At 39.6% G+C, this 24,125-nt stretch overlaps 1 protein-coding gene across 8 annotated transcripts in view; it reads left to right on the top strand.

Annotated features, from left to right (window-relative positions):
* Positions 1-24,125, top strand: part of CAST (calpastatin) — a 129,046-nt gene that overhangs the window by 14,917 nt on the left and 90,004 nt on the right. For 5 of the 8 annotated variants that reach the window (XM_060009123.1, XM_060009119.1, XM_060009121.1 and 2 more), the window contains one exon: positions 18,391-18,462. The exons of the other annotated variants lie outside the window; for them this stretch is intronic. In XM_060009123.1, the coding sequence (XP_059865106.1) occupies positions 18,391-18,462 (72 nt within the window). The remainder of the gene's footprint in view (positions 1-18,390; positions 18,463-24,125) is intronic. 8 annotated transcript variants of the gene reach the window in all.

The raw sequence follows: 24,125 nt of genomic DNA, 5'->3' as shown, positions 1-24,125 counted from the left end.
TTTAAATTGTGAATTCTGTCTTGAAGTAAATAATGAGGTAGCAAATATCTCCTACTGGAATATTGGTAAATTTAATTTTAACTACGATTTGATTTAACACTATAAGTGGCAATCATTAAAAATAAATTAAAAAAATAAAGTTCCTTGGAGAGGAACATCTAGAAGTTGTTTCCGTTCAGGAATAGAACTCAGTTATTTAGGGTGTTTTCCCTGTAGGAATTGGTGAATCTTAACTGTTTTTTGTTTGTTTTGGTGAACGAAACATGTAGGAGGGGAAACCAAATGCTATAGTTGAAAAGGAAATCTTTTTTTGTTGTTGTTTTTTTTTTTTTTTTTTTTTTGCGGTGCACGGGCCCCTCACTGCTGTGGCCTCCCCCGCTGCGGAGCACAGGCTCCGGACGCGCAGGCCCAGGGGCCATGGCCTACGGGCCCTGCCGCTCCGCGGCACGCGGGATCCTCCCGGACCGGGGCACGAACCCGTGTGCCCTGCATCGGCAGGCGGACTCTCAACCACTGCGCCACCAGGGAAGCCCCAGGAAATCTTTTTTTATGAGAGTCACTGTGAAAGGAGGGCAGTGATAACCCAGATCAAACCAGTTATTCAGGTTCATAAACAAAAGGGAGAGAAAAGGACTATTTTTACTTGGATCCATTCTGTGGAAATACTAGTAAAACCAAACCTCCTCACTTTGAGATGTGTTTTCTTTGAGCCTGTGAATTTCTTCTTTCACTGAATGATGCCTCATTATGTGCACTGTTAACATGGCCTGCTCTCCATGGAAGAGTCATGTGAAAGTTCTATCCTCCAAAAGGGTACTGGGCTTGCCTTCCTTTTGCTGCTTTTCACATTTTAAATCTCAATGGAACATTCATCTTCATTCAGTAGAAATTGTTATCATTTCCAGTTTGTAAAAGAGCCAGGTCCTGAAAGGTAGCTGGAAATTTAGAAAGCAAAAAGTGATCATTTTATTTTTCTCTATGTTATTAACGTGTTTCCAGAAACCTAGAATCTAGCTCCTCTTTCTGCTTATTTGCTGCAGTTTTGAAATATTCAATATATTTCAATATATTTAGTATGAAGGCCACTATGACTAGAACTTGCTATGAATTCTGCACTAAGGTTTTGTCCACAGCTGTCTATTATTGTTTCCATTACCAACACCCATGAAAATATATTTTAGATTATTTCTTACCACGCAAATTTGCAGTAAGGTTTTGTACCCATGGAAGGCAAGATTTCTTTACAAAGTAAAAATAAACTTTTATTAAGATTTTATCCTGCTTCTTGGTTATATTATTTAAAAATTTTTTCCATGGGAAGAATACCACATTTTTCCCCTTTTACTAGCATGAAAATCTATATAATATCACTCAGTTCCCCATCAACCCTACTCTTTAAATATATTCCCAGATATCTATCAAACTATCAAATAGTTTCCTGTTTGAAAACTATAGTGTCTCTTTTTTCTCCAGACTAGGAAATAATGTTTTTAGATGTTATTCTCTATTAATATTTATCAAGTTTAAACTATTTGCACAAAAAAGGAAATCTTCTTTTCCAGTACAATCAAGTGGATAGTGACCTAGTTCTTATAGGATTATTCTCAACAATTATGTTATTATGTGGAAGCTTAAATATTATGCCTTGAATGTACAGGCATTGTTGGTTTAGGCAACAACTGCTTGCCCAGTGATAGGTCTTTTATATATCCAGACTATAAAGTGCCTTATTTTCATATTTATAAAGGGCCTGGGAAAACTGATAAGTAGTCCTGTTATCAATGCAGCCAGGGGAGAATTTGAAACTTCTGTGTCAGTATGATGACTGTACTTTCAGTTTTTCGAAACTGAAAGGCTGAACTTCCACCTTGAGAGAAGAAAGAAAGAATTTTTCTTTTCTTTATCAGCAATTCAGGCAAGTCTGACATTGTTTCATAACACTTCTGAGAAATTCAGATTTACAACTCTTGCACTTGTGCCAGAGCCTGGTCATGTTGGTCTGTTCTGCTCCGTCCCAGCTGGCAGAAGAGAGGAGATAGAGGCTTTGCCCTGCTATCAGGGCATAAATCACTGCAGAGATTCAGATAGTCTGAGACTGAAGATTGTTTATTATCTCACCAAATTCTGCCCAGATCTATTTGATAGGGTGGACAGATGTGTGGGTATGATAACTTGGTAGTCGAGTTATATTTCCGATATGGTCTGTCTCTAAAGGATCTCTGATTCTTTATGTCATGTGCAGTTAAGTCATTGATGACATACTATGGCCCTGGAGACAATTCAAGGAAACCATCCTACATTAGACGTTATTTTAGCCTTTATGTTCATGATTATAAAACCATGTGCAATCTGGACTTGTAATCTGCCTATCCTACCACCCACAGTTGGCTGCCATCCTCTTAAGATTACCAGAGAAAGGTTTCCCAAAACTGATTCTTTCTCCCAAATATTTTCTCATCTACTGCTCTGTTGAACAAGAAGTAAGATTAAGAAGCTTAGTTTGGGTTTTTGGTAATCCATTTTCAAACTAGCATGTGCCTCCAAAGGGTGAATAATTTGTTGTCCCCAAGCATATGCAAACATACTGGTTAGGCTTCCAAGGACAAACTCAGGCCTTTGAAACAAAGTCAGTTTGAAAATGTACTTTCTATGCTCAAGGGTACTTCTCAGTGTTTTTTCCTTCTCCCTTTATTGTTCTGCTGCATTTCATTTGGAGATGCAAGAAAAAAGGTATAGAGGAGGGCTTCAGGAAGATTTAACCCAGAGTAAAAATGATTAGGGTTCGGCAAGAACCATTATTATATTGTCATATGTAAAAATATCTGGGGATGAATGCAGCTGTGTGAATTTCAGAGCTCTTTTTCTCTTGCTACCATAAATAGCTCTTACTTGTCTTGAGTATGACCCCTATACAACCACTAAGTGATCCTAGGAGGTCTGCAGCAATTTCAGTAGACTCTTGCAACTAAAATATCATTTGTCATATTGCATTTGCAATATAAATGCTTGAGGATGGAGTTGAGTGTCTATGAGAATTTTTTTTTTTTTTTTTTTTTGCGGTACACGGGCCTCTCACTGTTGTGGTCTCTCCCGTTGCGGAGCACAGGCTCCGGACTCACAGGCTCAGCGGCCATGGCTCACGGGCCTAGCCTAGCTGCTCCGCGGCATGTGGGATCTTCCCGGACCGGGGCACGAACCCGTGTCCCCTGCATCGGCAGGCAGACTCTCAACCACTGCGCCACCAGGGAAGCCCAGCAAATGTTATTTTAAGGGGTGATAGGTTATTACAATCTCTTGTCTGTTTTAACTGTGGGGAGTTGATTGTGGCTGGACAAGTTCATGTCCCAGTGCCAAGAAGGAGGCAAAGCTGAACAGGTGCCCCAAGGGCAGTCCCACCTGGCTTACCTAGAGATCCAGAATCCCCTGGGTGTCTGATCTGGAAGGCTAAACTCACTAAAGGAAGTTCCAAAATCCTTTTCAACTGTAGTTTCCCCATTGTTTAGTTCTAAATTTTGATTTATTTCTTCATTGACTAGAATATTTTTAAGATAATTTTTTTCTGTGAAGGAACACAGATGGTGATTTTCTGTGTCTGTGTGGATCCTAAGCATGTTTTTCTGCTGGCTTCACACAAGAAATTAGTACAAAATTGTACATTTTTGGGTAACAGTTCTGTTCCCTTGAAGTTCAGTACCTGTTGCTCCATGGTCTTCTGACTTTTTGTGCTATAGAGAAGATGTCTGGGGAAGCCTTATATTTATTTTTAGAAAGCTTGTTTTTCCTGCTTCGGTGCATGTGCGGTTTCTTTTTCTTTTATTCTTACAATTTAGAATTTAGTATTTTCTTATGTGGAGCCTACCAAATGGGTCTACAAGAGCAATCCATAAATTTAAGTTCAAAACCTACAGTTAAAATACCAGACATTATGTAGACATTCAAATAGCCTATTTATCCTAAGACATGTATTCAGGTTGAATTCTGAGAAAAATGCGGGTAGTTTATAAAATTCAGGAGAAAAATGCTTTGCCATTCTGAGACCACAGTGAGAGCATCTTCTTTCTCATGTGCTGTGGAAGCTTTGAAGAGCCACACTCCTAATCCAGTTAGCCTGCCACCCAGTCCATGGTTCCCATGGAGGCAGCACATTGTAGTGGCTGCGTGCAGACTCTATAGAGTCCCACTGCATGGACTTGCTCCCAGCTCTGCCACTTCCTAGCTGTGTGTTCTTGGGCCAATTACTTTGCTTCACTAAGGGTACCTTCCTCATGTGTAACATGGAGATAACAATAGCCTCTGCATAAGTTAATGTGAAGATCAATGAGACCAAGCATATGAAGTGTCCAGGACAGTGCCTGGGACACACGAAGTGCCATATAGATGCGAGCTGCTATTATTGTTATTATTATTACTACTATTATTATTGTTGTGGCCTTATTAGTACTATTACTAGGCAATGAAGAGAACTTTGTTTAGCAATAAAAGTGAGCCCCTTATTGATTTCTAACCAGGACTCAAATTCTTTTGTTGACTACATATTGCCAAGCCTTTCCCATTAAAAAAGGAAGGAAGTTTGGTAGTTCATTAAGCTTAGTAGTCCTTTTGTTTCAAAACAACTCTGTGTAACACCCAGAAACATATGCCAATTGCTAGAAAGTACAGTCCCTCTTTAACAAAGAATATGGAAATAATGTGCTTTTAGATTAAGAATCTGTGATATACAAAATGTTATATAAGTAGTAGGGAGTGGCTAATAAAAATAGTTAAGCATTTTGCCTCTATAAAAGAACATATAAATATATGAACATTATATCATGCAGCAATAAAATACCCTTCGTTCTTGCACTTTGGAGTAATGAGCCCAATTGCCTAAGATCGTAGGTCCCACCAAAATTGTCTCTGAAGAGTGTACCTTATAGCATAGGAAATTGGAATCAAAGTTAACAAAATATCAAAGGAATTGAATAGGAGTTAAATTTATTGACTTTAGAATAGGTCATAAGTCCTGGAAACCTGATGGACAAGTCAATTAAATATGAGTCCTGAAATATCCTGTTTTAAAGTTTTTATTTTTTCAGTCTTACCTCTAGACTTTATTAGCTTCTCAAAGATACAGGAATGACTGATTCAAGAGGGATGAAAGGGATGATAACCTGAAATTGTGCCCATAGCAAGATATCTGTGTCATCTAAGGACTGAATATGTATTAGTCCTGTCATAAAGTCAATAATATTTTATCATATACCAAATGTACATAATAGCTTGTTATGGCCTTCCAAAAACAGTTCATTCGTGAAGTCAAAATCTCTCAGCAAGTCGCCGTCATAAAGTCTTTTATGTTTCAATCAGCATTATTACAGAATGCTTGGTAAATGTGTAGAGCACTGATTTAGTGCCATAAAAAATTATTAAAAACTCTCTATCCCTCACCTTCTAGGACATTATGTGAGATGATGCAGAGATTCTCAAGTTTTAACATGCCTAAGAATCACCTGGAGATAGGATGAAAATTTCAGGTTCCTGGACCCCATCTCCAGACATTCTGATTTATCAGATCCAAGATGGGATCAGGGAATCAGTATTTTTACCAGTCACCCCAGGTGACTCGTATCTTCTGATGGTGGTCTAATGAGCACATTTTGAGTAACACACATAATTCTTATGGCGTGCATAACACAGTTCCTGGCACACATGAACTTTTCTTCCTTTTTTCCTCTTCTCATTTCCTTTATTTTTAAAATGCCCCCCACCAACCCCATCCCTTAGCCAACTCTGCTTTACCGTGTCCTGGGGACAGGGTGGCTCTGAAGCACATCAAGGGTGCTGCAGTTTCAAGGGATCATTGAACCACATGGGAGGCTTTGGTGGCAGGGAGCTGTACTAACCCTCTTTCTTCCCACTTCTCCTAGGACCTTGTTCCTTCAACTATTCCCTCATTCGTTTTACTCTTTATTTAATGACTCCTCTTTAGACTACTTATCGGTTTAGTCTTCCTCATCGTAAACTATTTAAAAATATTTCTTTTGAAACTGCTCAAGCTCCCATTCCATCTTCCTTTCTAACCCTCACTGCCAAAATTCTTGGTTGAAATTATCGAAGAAAAGAGTGTAGAGAGAGAAGAGAGAAACTAAAAGCAAACGTTGATAAATGCCAGCATGGAGGATGTAGGAAGGAGAAACCAGTGAACAAGTGAAAGAAGAAGCAGCTAAAGGGGTGGGGGAACCTGGATGCTGCAGTGCCATCTGTGGGGAGGCTGGAAGAAGGGTCTAGGCTGATAATAGTTCTAGAATTGTGAGGGCTGAGGAAAGTTTCTTGTTTGGAGACTGGGGTATTGTAGGTTCCCTTGGGAGCTGTTCCTGTTATGATTAAGTGGATTGAGTAAGTGGGTGCTGAGTAAGCGGAGATTCTGCATAGATGACTGTTCTTCTCTTCCAATGTACATGCATTTATATAGCAAACATCAGATAAAGCAAAAAAAAAAAAGTTGAAATCAGTGTTCATTTACACAAAAAGAGATAAGTGTGACCAAGATGGCATCACACGGTACAGATTTCTTGGATTGTTTGCCAGATGTTCACAGGTAAATTGATTCATTTATCACAATATCAAATAAGAAAGACATTATTTGGAAAGCACTCTGGAGTGAATTCTAAACATATGTGTATCTTAATCATTAAGAATGTAGACTTCCTGGTTAGCTTTTCACGTTAAGGTTGGCACCCCTGTTCTCTTTCTTTTGCAGATCAAGCCTCTTGCTCCTAAGTGGTCTAATTTGAGCTCAAGATGCAGACTATTTGGACTTTAGTACATTGCAGAAATATATCACTCTGAAATCTGCAAATACAGTCTCAAAGAAAACACTTTACTTACAGGAAACTGAGAGCTAAAGTGATCTCATATTCACATTCCAATTTTGGTTTCACTTAGTGCTTGGGATAAAAATTACTTCTCTGAATACAATTTTGTTACTTTTTTCTCAGCTTACTTTCTTAAAACACTGAGTAGACTCAGTAAAGTCTGAAACCATACATCTATTTCACTGAAAAGTGAAAGCCGAGTAGAAAGCTGAATGGCTAAATTTTTAAATAATGCATTTAAAAAATAATGAGGGGGTGCTTCCCTGGTGGCGCAGTGGTTGAGAGTCTGCCTGCCGATGCAGGGGACACGGGTTCGTGCTCCGGTCTGGGAGGATCCCACATGCCGCGGAGCGGCTGGGCCCGTGAGCCATGGCCTCTGAGCCTGCGCGTCCGGAGCCTGTGCTCCGCAACGGGAGAGGCCACAGCAGTCAGAGGCCCGCGCACTGAAAAAAAAAAAACAACAAAAATGAGGGTTCTTACCACCAGCTATGCGATGAGACGTTGCTGAATTGCTTGTTACATAGATCTGGTAATAGCTGTCTTACTTTAAACATACACTTCAGGGGACACCCAGTGGTTAAAAGGAGGAAATTTCTTGTACAGTGTTCAGTTGGAATAAAATATTTCTTGTCTCAGCAGTGATAATACCTTGCCAACTTTGTTTTTCTGAATGAGCATATGTTAGGAGTGTGTGTGTGTGTGTGTGTGTGTGTGTGTGTGTGTGTGTGTGTTTTAAGAAGAAAGGGCTTTGATTTTGACTTTTATATAAATTTCTTCAAATATTTGAAAACTTAAAAATTATAAGATTAGAAATGTTAAAAATATGATTAAACTTTTCCTTTAATGAAGACATAAATGGTATTTAGAAATGAGAAATAAGTGACTGAGAGTCATGAATAAGAAAAAAAATTAAATCTTTTTGACCAAGAAATTCCAATTCTAGGAATTTGTTTCAAGTACATAATCAGAGGTGTACTCGATAGCTATGTACAAAGATATTCTCCATAGCTTTATTTATAATAATAACAAACTAGGGGAGAAACAAGTGTACAGCCATAATGAATTGGTGAAGTTACAGCACAAACATAGTGACTAAGGCATCTTTAACACCATGCTTTGCAGAACATGTAGCAGCGGAGGAACGTGTTTGTTATAGGTAAAGAAAAATGATGAAAGACCAGCAATTCCATGTATTTAACAGATTGTGCATATTTATGTATTTGCATAAAAATAGAGAAATAACTGAAAGTAGTTGTCTTGATTGGTAAGATTTGGAGTAATTTACGTTTTCTTCTTACTACTTTTCTCTTTATTCTAAATGTATTTTCTTTTAATCAGAGGAAAAAGAATAATAAACAGCATAGATAGTAAAAGAATAATGGAAGAGAGTGTTTTAACAATGATCAAAACTAAATCTATGCATCCGTCTGCTTAGACCTTAAAGGGAGAAGTGTTTTACATGTGCATCTTTTTCCTTTGGAACCTTCCAGAGTAAGGCGGCTGCCGCCACCGTGTGTATGTGCGGGCGCGTGTGCATGTGTTTGACTAGAAGTGCATCTCTTAGATATGGACAGAGAATTAGGATTTAAGCACTAAGGCAGCTTAGAGGGCAAGGACTTTTTTTTTTTTTTTTTTGACTGCGTTGGGTCTTTGTTGCTGTGCACGGGCTTTCTATAGTTGCAGCGAGCAGGGGCTACCCTTCCTTGTGGTGCTCGGGCTTCTGACTGCGGTGGCTTCTCTTGTTGCAGAGCATGGGCTCTAGGCGCGCGGGCTTCAGTAGTTGTGGCACGCGGGCTCAGTAGTTATGGCTCGCGGGCTCTAGAGCACAGGCTCAGTAGTTGTGGCGCACGGGCTTAGTTGCTCCGCAACATGTGGTATCTTCCCGGACCAGGGCTGGAACCCATGTCCCCTGCATTGGCAGGTGGATTCTTAACCACTGCGCCACCAGGGAAGTCCCAAGGATTATTAATTATTTTTAGTTTATGGTCCCTTCAAAATCCGATGAAAACTGATCTTTTTCTCTGAAAAGGACATACATATGTGAATACAAGAATGCAAAAAAAAAAATGTGACATACAACTTAAAGAGGTTTAGAGATACACACCATCCCCACCCCTGAGGTGGGGGCAGTCTTGTCGAGTAGATATATTCAGGAGGCATCATCTAATATTTTCCCAGTTGGCTTGTTGTTGATGGCTGAAATTCCACCGTTAGCAACTTCCTTAAACTTTGAGTTAAGCATTGCCTTCCCTTGGGTCCTCTTTTAAATTGTGGATGTTCCTAGGAGGGATAATATATTAATTATTAACACTTTGGTGAGAAGTAGTTTAATAAGAGGGAAAACGAATTATGTAAGAACTACTTTTATAGATTTGATAAAGGTAGTAGAGAACTAGCAATCATTTGATATTGATAGCTAACACATATGTAGGCATTACACACACACACACACACACACACACGCACACACACACACACACACACACCTTACAAGCACCCCATTCTCCTGATGAGGAAATTGAGGCACAACTTGATTAAATGACCTGTTCAGGGTCACACAGTTATATAAGAGTGGAGCCAGGATGGAACATATTTTCCAGTCTATACTTTCAACTAGTATCCAAAACTGTTCATAAAATTATCTATTTTCAGAATTCTACTTAAAGCTAACTCCATAGACTTTCTTACCACTGTTGTCAATTTTTGTAACTCACTTCTCTAACTTTTCACTGCCTTCTTTCTTCCTTGTATTATACCCTCTTTTTACTCAGGAAGATCATAAAACAAGGTTAAATCATTCCCATTCCTTTGGATCTAAAATGTAAGTGTAGGCACAGCTGCTCCCTCCTTATGGATAGTAAATGAAGCAGGGAAGGAAGCTAAGTCACAGCAGAGGTAGAGCCAGGAGAAAGATAGCGTTCTCCTGACTCCCAGTCAATGCAGCCATCTCGAGACTAGAAAGACATGAGATAGACCACTTCAAGGACTTCCAGTTGGAGATAATGAAAGGCACTGAGTAATCAGGAAAGAAAATTCAGTGCTGGCCACCATAACGTGTGTTATTAAGGGCTTTGTGGAGGCGACGTTTCATTCACTGAGTAAATTTCTATGTTAGGTTGTGAGTTAATAATAAGACATCATTATGACCTATTTATCAGTGTTTCCCAGGGGACTAACATATCCTATTTACCAAATTGCATTGGGGGTAGCACCCATTTATACTTCCTTCTGTAGTCATAGCAACTTGTACTTGTTTGTAGACTACTTAGAACCATGGTGTAAACGAACATTTGCGAATAAGAGTCACAGCCTTGTGATTGCTAGTGTTGGGGTACCTGACCTCCCTTTGAAAGATGTCTTTTCCTAGATACTATTTTCCAATAAAGCATGTGTTTTCATGTGGAAACACAATATTTCTTTTCATTCTAGGGGGTGACTATTAACTAATGGAACTGATTTGTCAACAAATGTGTCAAAACATATATTTTAATGAGAATTCTTATCCTGAAAAATACTACATTTCATCAAGCCTAGGACACCACTGATCTAAAAATGCACTGATTAGAAAATGCTAAGAAAGAAAAAAACTGTCAGCTAAAAATAATGTTGAAGCTTCTGAAGACCATTCAACAAACAGGATTTTAAAAATGGCTTGAGCAATTATTTGAATGTGTTAGCTACCAAGTTGAACCCTTGAGGGTTTCGATGTTCATTTAATGCAAACATTCTTGTGTATTTGTGTGCTCACAAATTCTGTCAAATATAACATCTAATCTGTTATGTAACGGATTATCTCAAACTGGAGAATCCCTAGCCTGCTTTCTCTTGAAGGCTATTACTTTGGTGGAAACGTGGACCAGCTCCCTTTCTCACACTTCGGGGTGGAGAAGAGAATCGCTGGATTGGAACCTTCAGGAACTCTTTGACACCTTCATGGCAGGGAAGGGCACTGTGTCTTAGCTGGGGCAGAAGAACTCTCACCCACAGGTTGACTTCATTATCACTGGAATCTTTGGGGGATGGGAATCTAAAACCCAACTTGACCCTTTCTTTGTACCCAGCTCCTCACTCTTAAAAGGTATTTGTTGAGCTTCTTGGATTGGTGAGTTTATAGTTTTGATCAAATTTGGAAATGTTTTGACCATTATTTCTTCAAATATTTTGTTTTGTCTCCTCATCTCTCTCTTCTTTGGAGGTTGCGGTTGTATATGTATGGGCTGCTTGGAGTTGCCCCACAGCTCACTGATGCTCTGTTCCCTGTCCTCTAGCCCTTCACTCTCTGTTTCATTTTGGATAGTTTCCATTGCTAGATCTCCAAATTCACTAATCTTTTCTTCTGCAACGTCTCATCAGTTCTTAATCCCAGTGTATTTTTTTTTTCCCCTCCCTCCCCGCCGGCCTCCCAGTGTATTTTTTATCTCAGACATTTTTATCTTTAGAAATTTGATTTGGGTGGTTTTTAAAAAAATATTTGCTATGTCTCTCCTGAACATACTTTTAAAAAACTTTTTCTTTTGAAATAATTATAGATTACCAGAAAGTTGCAAAGATAGTATGGCTGGTGCCGTGTATCCTTCACCCAGCTTCCCCATTGGTTACATCTCCTGCAACTATAGTACAATAGCAAAACTAGGAAACTGCCATTGGTACACGTATATATAGTTCTATGCCATTTTGTTACATGTGTAGATTCACGTAGTCAGCCCTGCAATCAAGATACTATGCTTTTTGGGGCTTCCCTGGTGGCGCGGTGGTTGAGAGTCCGCCTGCCGATGCAGGGGATGCAGGTTCATGCCCCGGTCCGGAAAGATCCCACATGCCGCGGAGCGGCTGGGCCCGTGAGCCATGGCCGCCGAGCCTGCGCGTCCGGAGCCTGTGCTCCACAACGGGAGAGGCCGCAACAGTGAGAGGCCCGCGTATACTATGCTTTTTGAACATTATATTTTCCTGTGTTTGGAAAACAAAGTTGTAGTTTTCTGCTTCTATGCATGCCTTGTAATTTTTGATTAGATGATAAACAGATATGAATTTTATATTGCATTGAGTGTTTTTTATTATTGTTGCTTTAAGTTTTCCTGAGCTTTGTTCTGGGACACAGTTAAGTTACCTAGAAACACTTTGATCCTTTGGGGTTTGCTTTTAATCTTTGTTTGGCTAGAACAGAGCAACCTTTAGAGGAGACCTACGTTTTCTTGTTTTTTTTTTCTTCTTATTCAATTGAACCTGTGCCCCCTGCAGTGGAAGCGTGGAGTGTTAACCACTGGACCACCAGGGAAATTCCAGTCCTACTTTTTCTTCTGCATTCTCTACTCAGTGATTCTGACTGCTGGAAACATGTCCTATTCCTGGTCCCTGGGAGCCCCTGTGATTATGCCTCTGCTCCTTATGGGTGGTCTTTCCCCAGACTCGGGATCTCCTCACAGGCATGCACATGCAGATTTCTGGAGCTCACTTTTGTAGCTCTCCTCTCTGGCGCCCTCCCTTTGAGCCCCTCGAGTGCCCTTGACCCTCAAACTCCCAGCTCCATCTCCTCAACCCAGAGAGACAGACAGCCGTTGCATGATCCGGCAGCTGGAAACTCTGCAGGCAGTAAGCTGTGGCGATCACAGGGCGCCCCTGGTTTGTTTCCCTCGCAGGGAATAGTGTCCTTGCTGCCTGGTGTCCAGCCTCTGAAAACCACTGTTGCATATAGCTGTCGAGGGTTTTCTTTAGTTATTTAAGGCAGAAACACTCCTTACTTTTTAATCCAAATTTTCTTACATAAGAACATCATTAATGTAAAAAGGAAACAAAGCTGTATTTGAAAGGAGGCTGTGGCCCAGCTTACAGACTGAAGTACCTTCTTTTACTATGAAGTTGAGTTAAATTTTTCTCATTTATAAGCCGAGTCACCGACTTACTTCTTTGTTCATTTACTAATGAGTTTTAGTGTTCTCCAGATATTTTACTAATATATGTGCCACCAAGGCTGTTGAAATCACCTGTTCCATATCCTGTCCTGACACCCTGTAGTACCTCAGCAGGATCCTTGCCACTCTCAGGAAACATATTGAGGTCACGTCTATTCCTGCAGATCTTGTTGACCCCAAATCACACCCCCCCACACACACGCCCACACTCACACACCGTGTGACAGTGACGACACCTATGGGACCTATCAGAGCAAGGTCCAGAGGGGCCGTCATCTTTGACAGCTGATGCACGAATATCAGGACCTGCTGATCTGGCTCTGGTCGGCCTAACTCATTAGGTAGGCCTTTCAGCGTCAACCCTGGAAGTGGTCCCGGGTTTCCCGTAGCTAGCATTTATTGAGTAATCATAGTATCTCTGACTGTGGGCTTAGATGCATTGCATTTATACTTTCACGTAATCTCCAGACCTCACACAAGGCCAGGAACAGGACATGTTCTCACCAGTCGGAATCACTGGGTAGAGTACTCAGAAGGGTATCATTGCTGTATTGAAAACAAATTACTTCTATCTGAAGGCTGCTCTTGTCCAACCTAGCAGCGCTTAAAAGCAAACCTCAAAAGGATCAAACTGTTTCCAAGTAACTGCATCCATTAATAGAATCATGGCTAGTCCTAAAGAAAAATCACTTTCTATCCAATGAAGAAACAATTCTTTTTCTATTATATAAATAACAAAAGCTCATAGAAAATTCTCAACAGCCACTAAGACCCCTCATGAGTTGAAATTCGATGCACTGGGGTTGCCCTGGAGAGATGAGTCTGTCCCATTGCTACCTGTTCAAGGCCTTGGGCCTCTCTCTTCAGAGTGGGGTTTTCCAACATGTGGGCCACAGAATTCAGGCCATACCTCATCTCATTTAATCCTCTCAGTCTCTCTCTGAGGTACAAGTAGGGTTATTCTCATTTTTCACGTGAGAAAATTCGTGTTTAGAAATGCTCATAAACTTGCCTGAGGTCTCACAGCTGGCATTGGGTACAGCCAGGATTCCTGCCACATGTGTCAAAAAGTAGGACCATTGTTCTAGAGAATTCGGCACTTTTCTTTACAGATTCACTAGGTCTTAGGATGACATGAAGCCTCACTTGAGGGGCCTTTCCTGAGATTTTAGGAGATAATGACACAGCTTTGCCTGGCTCTTGGAATTTCACTGTTACTTGAAAACAGTTTTTAAGACTTGAGTTCTGATTCATTCAATAAAACCTTTTATTATGAACCACAACAAACATACAAGAAAGGCACGCCATTAATTCTATTCATGTCTTCCTACAGCAGCATATAGGATGGATCTAGTCTGTGTGTTCTTTATCGATCTTGTCTGTGCAAGCAGAGGTGCCTGTTTTACCAGTCTTGTGGCTGGCAGACTCAACCTCTTTTGAGAAGGGGGAGGCTGCTTGCAGTAGAAGGTGTGGATTCATAGTCCATGGGAACAGGACCTGTGTATACTCAGGAGTCTGCACCCAAGCAGGAGAAATCACACAAGTTCTCTGTAAATGGACGGGACTTGATGTCCTGGGGTTAGAGTCCAGTAGAGGTAAATCTGGTGTGGACGATTACACTTCTGCCCCTGTCAATCATCAGGACTGAGGCCCTGTGACAGGCTGTCCTGCAAGGAACGAATGACTCAGCCAGGACTGCGACCTGATATAGAGGAATGAGGGCAAGCTGTTGCTGACCATTTCCTTTCTATAAAACTTAAGTTAAACAAAGAAGCGCTCATAAATAATAGAGGGAATGTGATTGAATGGCAAGGGAAAATCTGCTCAGTAACCTTTAGTCTATGGGTTTATGGAAATGAAGAAAAATAGTTTAACTCAAAATTTGAATTATCCTAGGATTGGTGTTCTCATTTAACATCTTAATCTTTTAGAGACCACAGCATACCTGTGTGTTAGGACAAATGCAGAATCATGTTTGAGTGAGCTTGTTTTGAGTTTTCACTTACTTTGAGTAAATGAATTCTGTTCTATCTGAGGGTAGATCCAGCCCTATCACAGTTGTGAATATGCAGACCTAGCTGGGTGAGAAATGTGTCCAGGCCAGAGTGGGATTTCTAAGGACCGATGCTGATGGTGAGGGTGAGCGGGAGTGAGGGTGAGGAAGACACTGCAAAACTAAGTACAAGGTGATGTGAAGCCAAAGGACTTTGAGAACTTTTCACATGCAGGCAAAGGAGGACTCACAAGGACTAGATGGTACTCAGAGAAGGTCAGGAAGCAAGCCAAGGCCTGGAAGAAACTGATGAGCCCAAACACACCCGACTGCGGGGCCATAATGAACCCACCTCACTTCAGACCAAATATCTTGATCCAGCATCCTGTATCATCTCATACCATGTATGCCTGTGCCCATCTTGCTTCAGCTGCAGGAACATATTTTATTTCTGTTCCTCCAACTTGCCAAACCCATCCCATCCTACCTCAGGGCCTTTGCATGTGCTACTCTACCATCTAGAATGCCTCCCTTCCCCCATGCAATATTTACATGATTGGTTTATTTATAGTCAGGTCTCAGTCAAATGTCTTTCTTTGTCTATCTTGTCTGAAGGAACCCTCAGCCAGCCACTCTCTGTTACATGACCCTGTTTTATTGACTTTATAGCACTCATCACTCTCTGAAATCATCTTGGCTTTTGTTGACTTATTTAGAGTCTGAGTCCTCCTACTGGAATGTAAGCACTACGAGAGTAAGACCTTTTTTTGTTTGTTTGTTTAATTGGTCATTATATCCCCACTGCCTAGAATAGGACCAGGCTCCTGGCCAGGGTTCAATAAGTGTCTGTCCAATAAGTAGAGGGATGCATGAAGTCAAACACAATTGAAGAGAGAACCACGTCATATATCAGCCAAAACAGTCTGTATGGTTACTAATCTGAGAATAAGGGGTCTGTGCTCTGGTATGTATGTGCATTTCTAAGCTTTTGTGTTGTGTTTTAAGTGCCTGACATTATTAAGCCCTTTATAAATATTAGATAATAGAGGATCATTTTTACAAATTCTACTCTTGTTTCAGCTAAACTAAATTGGTCCTTTGTAGACTAAGTAATTCAGGCAGCTCAGAGGGCAAGGCAAACTTCAATAGGTCATACCCACAGGAAATCTGAGATATCCTCAGTTGAGTTTAAAAATATTGAATTTATTAATAAATTATTTTTCAGAGTAAATCTTAAGTTTATATACAGTTAAAATTAAAATCAGCATGTGTGCTGAGTTTATATAAACAATCAGCATGTGTATTAAGTTAAAATAGTTATTTTTAACTTAATAGTATCATAACTCAGCCGAAGAGCAAGTTTTTTAATTCTCACGGGCAAATCTTAGCTAATGTGTTGTAGTGGAATTCTTCTACAGATAAATCAGAGTCTGGTATGTGCATTTTGATTGTGAGAATTGGAGCTGTAGTTAGTGCGGGATTTAAATGGGACCTTCCTTGATTATAGCTGAGACCACAGGCTAATAGCTAGAGTGTGGGACAGCTATGGAACAGTGTACACTGACCTGACCTTTCTGGGCTTCAGTCTCCTCACTGGAAAATGAGGAGGTTGAATTGGAGAATGAGATTAAAATGAATAACCCCATGCTGTATTCTTGTCTTCATTTCTTATATCCAGCCCCTTACACTGAATCCATGTATACATTATGGTTATCAGAAGCTATTTGTTAAGACACCTTGTATTTTGAAAAGAGACTTGTGATATGGATAAAACTTAGGCCATCCCCTCCTTTTACCATCTCCCATATCACGCTCAAATTACTAACTTTTTAGCAGCCTCCTTTATTTCTATCCCATTTATCTAGGATTTTTTCTTCCTTTGGTTGATGGTAGTGCATGAATGCTTAGGATAGACTATTTGGTCTACAGGTAATACCTGGCTTCTGCAAAGGCCTCTCAAGGCCCTCAGATACCCATCTTATTAAAATGTGTCCACCCTGTTGTTTCGGGGATCTTCCTGAAGTGCTCTGAGAATGGTCAACCAGTGGACACATAAAGATTGTACTCTGAGGACAGCAAGCTAAGTTCTGTCTTTTCTTCTTGCTAAGGTAGTATTTGCCCTGAAGGAAAAGAAGGCTTCAGCTCAAGCTTCCGTGGCAGGCATTTTTCACAAAGTTAAGCAACATAAATTTTGCTAAATATCTTCTAAATGTTAAAGAATTCAACCAAATTGTTCTCAATTATATATTTTTCAAAAATTTTCAGAAGTTGTATGTATGTGGACATACAACTCTTCACTGTGTTATATATCACCTAATTAGCATGATCATCCCTCCTGTATTCAATTCTAACAGTACATTCTTCACATTTTATAGATGTTGGATCATACTGTCACCATTTTACATTATAAAACTTTATACGCTTGCTTCTTTGAAATATAGATATTCATAAGTAAAAGATAGAAGATATCAAGTCCTTGTTGAGAAAGCAACTGTGTATTTTACCTTCCCCCCCCCTCGTTTATTGTCCTTTCAACAGTTAAGTAGTTATAGTTAATAAGAAATTACAAAAAAAGCACAATGAAGCACTCTTAACCCCACTATCAGAAGATAACCCCGTATGAACTTGAGACCATATCATTCATGTTATTTTATAATGTGACATTTCTTTATGTGAAATATTAATAATATACTTACATTTAATGGAATGTTCTTTTAAACCTGATCATTAAATAACCATATGATATTTCATCCTGTAACTGTTCATAACATAACCCCTTATGTGGGAGGCAGTGTAGGTAGGTAAGAGAATAGGGACTGAAACGGACATGCTACTTTTGACTAGCTGTGACCATGGCCAAGTTGTGTACTCATCCCATTCCTCCATCTCCTTACCCATAAAATTGGCATAACAGCTTTATTTTGGGTAATTTGAAGATGAAATAAGTTGTAACACATGGTACTTAAACAGAGCACTGACAATAGTGCTGTACTATACTCTATTATTAGAGCATTATTATTCTATTATTACCTATAATTTTATTATTCTAGTAGAATAATTAAACACATGGTAAGGCACATGGTAAGAACTCAATAAACATTCATTATTACCTATATTGTTTTTAGCTTTTTGATGTTAGAATATTGTGATGAATATATTTGAAGAAAAAAGGCTTTTGCTCTTGTCATATTATTTCCCTAAGATAAATTTTTAGATGTATTGCCATCTTTGATACTTGCTGCTAAGTCACCCTCTGTGGAGGCTGTACTAACATCTGCTCTCCGTAGCACTCAGGGTAAGAGAGAAAGCACGTACTTTCTCACGGTGAGCGATGATGTTCTGGGAGTGCACTGTGGTGGAAAATGACAACTCCCATGTGAGGATTTCTGTAGTGCTCCAAACCACTGAATATTGAACAACTGGGGACTATTCAATGTACAATACTCTTTGTTTTTAATATTTATATAGTCTTCTGGTGAAGACATGAAAAAATAAAAACATGTTCTTTTTTTGCGTACTTAGTATATTAGTCTGAATTTTGCCTGAAAAGATATTTGTATTGATAGGAAAATGTACACTTGACTACGTTGTGAAGATGTCTCCTCCTATAGAAACTAATATTTCCTATTTTCAGAAAAAAGCGACAAAGCTTGGGAGCAGTCAACCCTCCAGAACTCAGGCTGGTGGAACAGCTCCGGTCACCAAGGTCAGTCATTTCCTGAGCAAGAAAAGACCCCTACTCTACAGGTGTACCATTAGTGGGTGGGACTTGTAGGGAAGGTAAACAGTGTCCATATATCACTGAAAGTTTTTAAACAAAGTACCAATTCTGTGCTGGTGGGGGTAGTGTGAGGCAGGAGGCATGTAATTTCTTACTAATGATTTGAATGATTTAAAACTTCGCAAAGCTATTTATGTTATTATTCTTCCTGGCATATAATAATGTGTCCAAAAATATGCATTATTACCACAAATATCTATAAATAATATTTGACTTTTGCACACACCAGATTTTCTTCATGAGTATTAACCACACCAGGCTCTTTGCTAAGTGTGCTATATAATTATCTTAGGTAATCCCGTCACAACCTTATAATTATTATTCCTTTATACCTGAGAAAACCTGGGCTCAGAGAGGTTAAGTAACCTCGACAAGATCACAAAGCCAGTAAGATGGAGGTAGGGTTCAAAGCCAGGTTTCCAGTTCACACAAGGTCCTGGACCTTATAAACTCTGATTGAGCCTTCTTTGGTAATATGACACTACAAAGCTTCGCAACTTATAAAAATCACTGAAATTTCATCTTGCAAGATAAGATGTAACTACCATTTTAGCTAGTAGTTTTCAATATATAAAATAGTTTTGTTCCTCCCATTTCAGCTTGTGATCTTCCAGTGTGTCCAAGATTATCAAAAACCTTAACCTATTTCAGGATTGCCTATACAACTATTGTAAATAAGCATTTTTCCTTTAAAACTGGTAGCTCTCCTATGGAGGGCTGTGGACTTTCTCATGGATGTTACTTGCTTGGTGAAGAGTTCGTATTTTAGTGCCTTCTGGAGTCTCAGCTGCTCTCCTAGCCCCTAAAATGTACCCAAAGTAAAACTCAACTGAGAAATGAGAAGAGGCTGGGCAAATGTATCTCTGCTGCGGTTGCCCTCGGTAGTCCTCATCTTCTATTGTTTGGAGGTCTCCAACTAAAAAAGATTTTCTGGATACTTCCTATCTTTTACAGTATTAGGACCTGTATTTAACTTATGCTTAATAATTTAAAATGAGAAGTCTCATTAGCAAAACCCCAACCTCATGAGGTTTAGTGAATCATTTGTAAATGGTTTCTAGAATTATCATTACCTAAACTCCTAGAGGGTCGGTACCTTGTGGAAAATCGTGCTTAGTTTTTGTTTTTGTTTTTCCCTTGAATTTCGTGGTAAGAAGCAGTCCCTTTCCCATCATTTTTCCACACAGGAGTATCATCCAATCATTTCAAGATGGAATGCTTACAAAGAATTTGGCCATCCTCCCCAAACCCTGCTAGGTCTCAGGAAGCTGTGGGAGGGAGTGTAACTGGGAGGTGGACACATTTAGCCACATAGTTATTGTTTTAGTTTACTGGCAAACTTGTAATTCTTTCCTTGGCTTCTGACACTGCCTTCTCCTATCTCTCCTTGGCTTCTGACACTGCCTTCTCCTATCTCCATTCTTCTCTTGATTATTCGTTTTCACTGTGGTTTCCTGACTCAATTTCCTTCACCAGTTTCCTGAATATTAGTTTTTCCAGGATTTAATTCTTCATTCCTTCCTTTCTATATCTTTAACTCTTATAGAGTATTAGAAGAAAAAAATACATATGCTTTCTTGTTTTTCTTATTTTGTCTTTTGATGCCAGATTGAAAGGGCTTGGTATCATCATCACCTAAAAATGATCATTCCCATGCATCATTCAGAAAAGCTGGGGGTAATAGCATTTGTGATCCCTTGAAGCATTTTATTACACAATTAATTATCATAACACACACAGGCAAATAATATTCTCCCAACACATGACATGACAAAATAGTAAATACAATTGGCAGTGAGAATTAGACCTGGTTTTCTTGATTCTGGACACATTCAACTCGAAAGTTAAAGTGACAATTTTACAATTATTAAGAAAATCATAGTCTGTATTAAGGATTCAGTATTTAATGACAGAATGGTTAGTTACCATGTATTGCAGAACTGTTTTATGAGACTTCTTACAAAATCAGTAATTATGTGCACAAATAATACCACTTCTGCCATGCAGTCCTGGGCTTGGAGGATCCAGAGCACTTAAGTGGCATAGATATCTCTATTGAATAACTCAAAATAATTATTATAAGATGTTTAGTGATTAAAATTAAATTTTTGATAAATTAATAATGAGGACTAATGAGGCTATAGAAATTAGACTCTTGACCCGGGTTCTTGGGTGGGGCTAATGGAGGACTCTCGGAGGGCTCACGCAAAGGAGTACTTCCCAGGACTTCTGTTGCCAGTGTCTTTGTCCTCACGGTGAGAGATAGCCACCCCTACCTCTGCAGGAGACCCTCCAACACTAGCAGGAACCAGAACTTGATGAAGAAATGCAGATTCCAGAATCTTGGACAGAACATTTACAAGCCGTGTGGATGAAAGGCTCTTGGTGCTACAGCCAGGAGTCAGTGCTGTGCCTCTGAGGTGGGAGAGCCAACTTCAGGACACTGGTCCACAGGAGACCTCCCAGTTCCACGTAATATGAAACGGCGAAAATCTCCCAGAGATCTCCATCTCAACACCCACACCCAGCTTCACTCAATGACCAGCAAGCTACAGTGCTGGACACCCTATGCCAAACAACTAGCAAGACAGCAACACAACCCCACCCAATAGCAGAGAGGCTGCCTAAAATCATAATAAGTCCACAGACACCCCAAAACACACCACCAGTTGTGGACCTGCCCACCAGAAAGACAAGATCCAGCCTCATCCACCAGAACACAGGTACTGGTCCCCTCCACCAGGAAGCCTACACAACCCACTGAACCAACCTTAGCCACTGGGGACAGACACCAAAAACAACGGGAACTACGAACCTGCAGCCTGCCAAAAGGAGACCCCAAACACAGTAAGATAAGCAAAATGAGAAGAGAGAAAAACACAGCACGTGAAGGAGGAAGGTAAAAACCCACCAGACCTAACAAATAAAGAGGAAATAGGCAGTCTGCCTGAAAAAGAATTCAGAATAATGATAGTAAAGATGATACAAAATCTTGGAAATAGAATAGAGAAAATGCAAGAAACATTTAACAAGGACCTAGGAGAACTAAAGAGGAAACAAGCAACAATGAACAACACAATAAATGAAATTTAAAATACTCTAGAAGGGATCAATAGCAGAATAACTGAGACAGAAGAACAGATAAATGACCTGGAAGATAAAGTAGTGGAAATAACTACTGCAGAACAGAATAAAGAAAAAAGAATGAAAAGAACTGAGGACAGTCTCAGAGACCTCTAGGAAGACATTACATGCACCAACATTTGAATTATAGGGGTTCCAGAAGAAGAAGAGAAGAAGAAAGGGACTGAGAAAAGATTTGAAGAGATTATAGTTGAAAACTTCCCTAATATGGGAAAGGAAATAGGTAATCAACTCCAGGAAGCACAGAGAGTCCCATACAGGATAAATCCAAGGAGAAACATGCCAAGACACATATTAATCAAACTGTCAAAAATTAAATACAAAGAAAACATATTAAAAGCAGCAAGGGAAAAACAACAAATAACACACAAGGGAATCCCCATGAGGTTAACAGCTGATCTTTCAGCAGAAACTCTGCAAGCCAGAAGGGACTGGCAGGACATATTTAAAGTGATGAAGGAGAAAAACCTACAAGCAAGATTACTCTACCCAGCAAGGATCTCATTCAGATTTGATAGAGAAATTAAACCCTTTATAGACAAGCAAAAGCTGAGAGAGTTCAGCACCACCAAACCAGCTTTACAACAAATGCTAAAGGATCTTCTCTAGGCAAGAAACACAAGAGAAGGAAAAGACCTACAATAACAAACCCAAAAGAATTAAGAAAATGGGAATAGGAACATACATATCGATAATTACCTTAAATGGAAATGGACTAAATGCTCCCACCAAAAGACACAGATTGGCTGAATGGATACAAAAACAAGACCCATATATATGCTGTCTACAAGAGACCCACTTCAGACCTAGAGACACATACAGACTGAAAGTGAGGGGATGGAAAAAGATATTCCATGCAAATGGAAACCAAAAGAAAACTGGAGTAACAATTCTCATGTCAGACAAAATAGACTTTAAAATAAAGACTATTAGAAGAGACAAAGAAGGACACTACATAATGATCAACGGATCGATCTAATAAGAAGAGAGAACAATTGTAAATATTTATGCACCCAACATAGGAGCACCTCAATACATAAGGCAAATACTAACAGCCATAAAAGGGGAAATCGACAGTAACACATTCATAGTAGGGGACTTTAACACCCCACTTTCACCAATGCACAGATCATCCAAAATGAAAATAAATAGGGGAACACAAGCTTTAAATGATACATTAAACAAGATGGACTTAATTGATATTTATAGGACATTCCATCCAAAAACAACAGAATACACATTTTTCTCAAGTGCTCATGGAACATTCTCCAGGATAGATCATATCTTGGGTCACAAATCAAGCCTTGGTAAATTTAAGAAAATTGAAATTGTATCAAGTATCTTTTCTGACCACAACGCTATGAGACTAGATATCAATTACAGGAAAAGATCTGTAAAAAATACAAACACATGGAGGCTAAACAATACAGTATTTAATAATGAAGTGATCGCTGAAGAAATCAAAGAGGAAATAAAAAATACCTAGAAACAAATGACAATGGAGACATGATGACCCAAAACCTATGGGATGCAGCAAAAGCAGTTCTAAGAGGGAAGTTTATAGCAATAAAATCCTACCTTCAGAAACAGGAAACATCTTGAATAAACAACCTAACTTTGCACCTAAAGCAATTAGAGAAAGAAGAACAAAAAAACTCCAAAGTTAGCAGAAGGAAAGATATCGTAAAGATCAGATCAGAAATAAATGAAAAAGAAATGAAGGAAACGATAGCAAAGCTCAATAAAAGTAAAAGCTGGTTCTTTGAGAAGATAAACAAAATTGATAAACCATTAGCCAGACTCATCAAGAAAAAAAGGGAGAAGACCCAAATCAATAGAATTAGAAATGAAAAAGGAGAAGTAACAACTGACACTGTAGAAATAAAAAAGATCATGAGAGATTACTACAAGCAACTCTATGCCAATAAAATGGACAACCTGGAAGAAATGGACAAATTCTTAGAAATGCACAACCTGCCAAGACTGAATCAGGAAGAAATACAAAATATGAACAGACCAATCACAAGCACTGTAATTGAAGCAGTGATTAAAAATCTTCCAACAGGGCTCCCCTGGTGGCGCAGTGGTTGATAGTCCGCCTGCCGATGCAGGGGACACGGGTTCGTGCCCCGGTCTGGGAAAATCCCATATGCCGCGGAGCGGCTAGGCCTGTGAGCCATGGCCGCTGAGCCTGCGCATCCGGAGCCTGTGCTCCGCAACGGGAGAGGCCACAGCAGTGAGAGGCCCATGTACCGCAAAAAAAAAAAAAAAAAAAATCTTCCAACAAACAAAAGCCCAGGACCAGATGGCTTCACAGGTGAATTCCATCAAACATTTAGAGAAGAGCTAACACCTATCCTTCTCAAACTCTTCCAAAATATAGCAGAGGGAGGAACACTCCCAAATTCATTCTACGAGGCCACCATCACCCTGATACCAAAACC

Source organism: Delphinus delphis, chromosome 3, assembly GCF_949987515.2.
Source record: "Delphinus delphis chromosome 3, mDelDel1.2, whole genome shotgun sequence".
NCBI lineage: Eukaryota > Metazoa > Chordata > Mammalia > Artiodactyla > Delphinidae > Delphinus > Delphinus delphis.
Note: the sequence above shows the minus strand (reverse complement) of the source record. Positions and strands in the feature narration are given on the sequence as shown.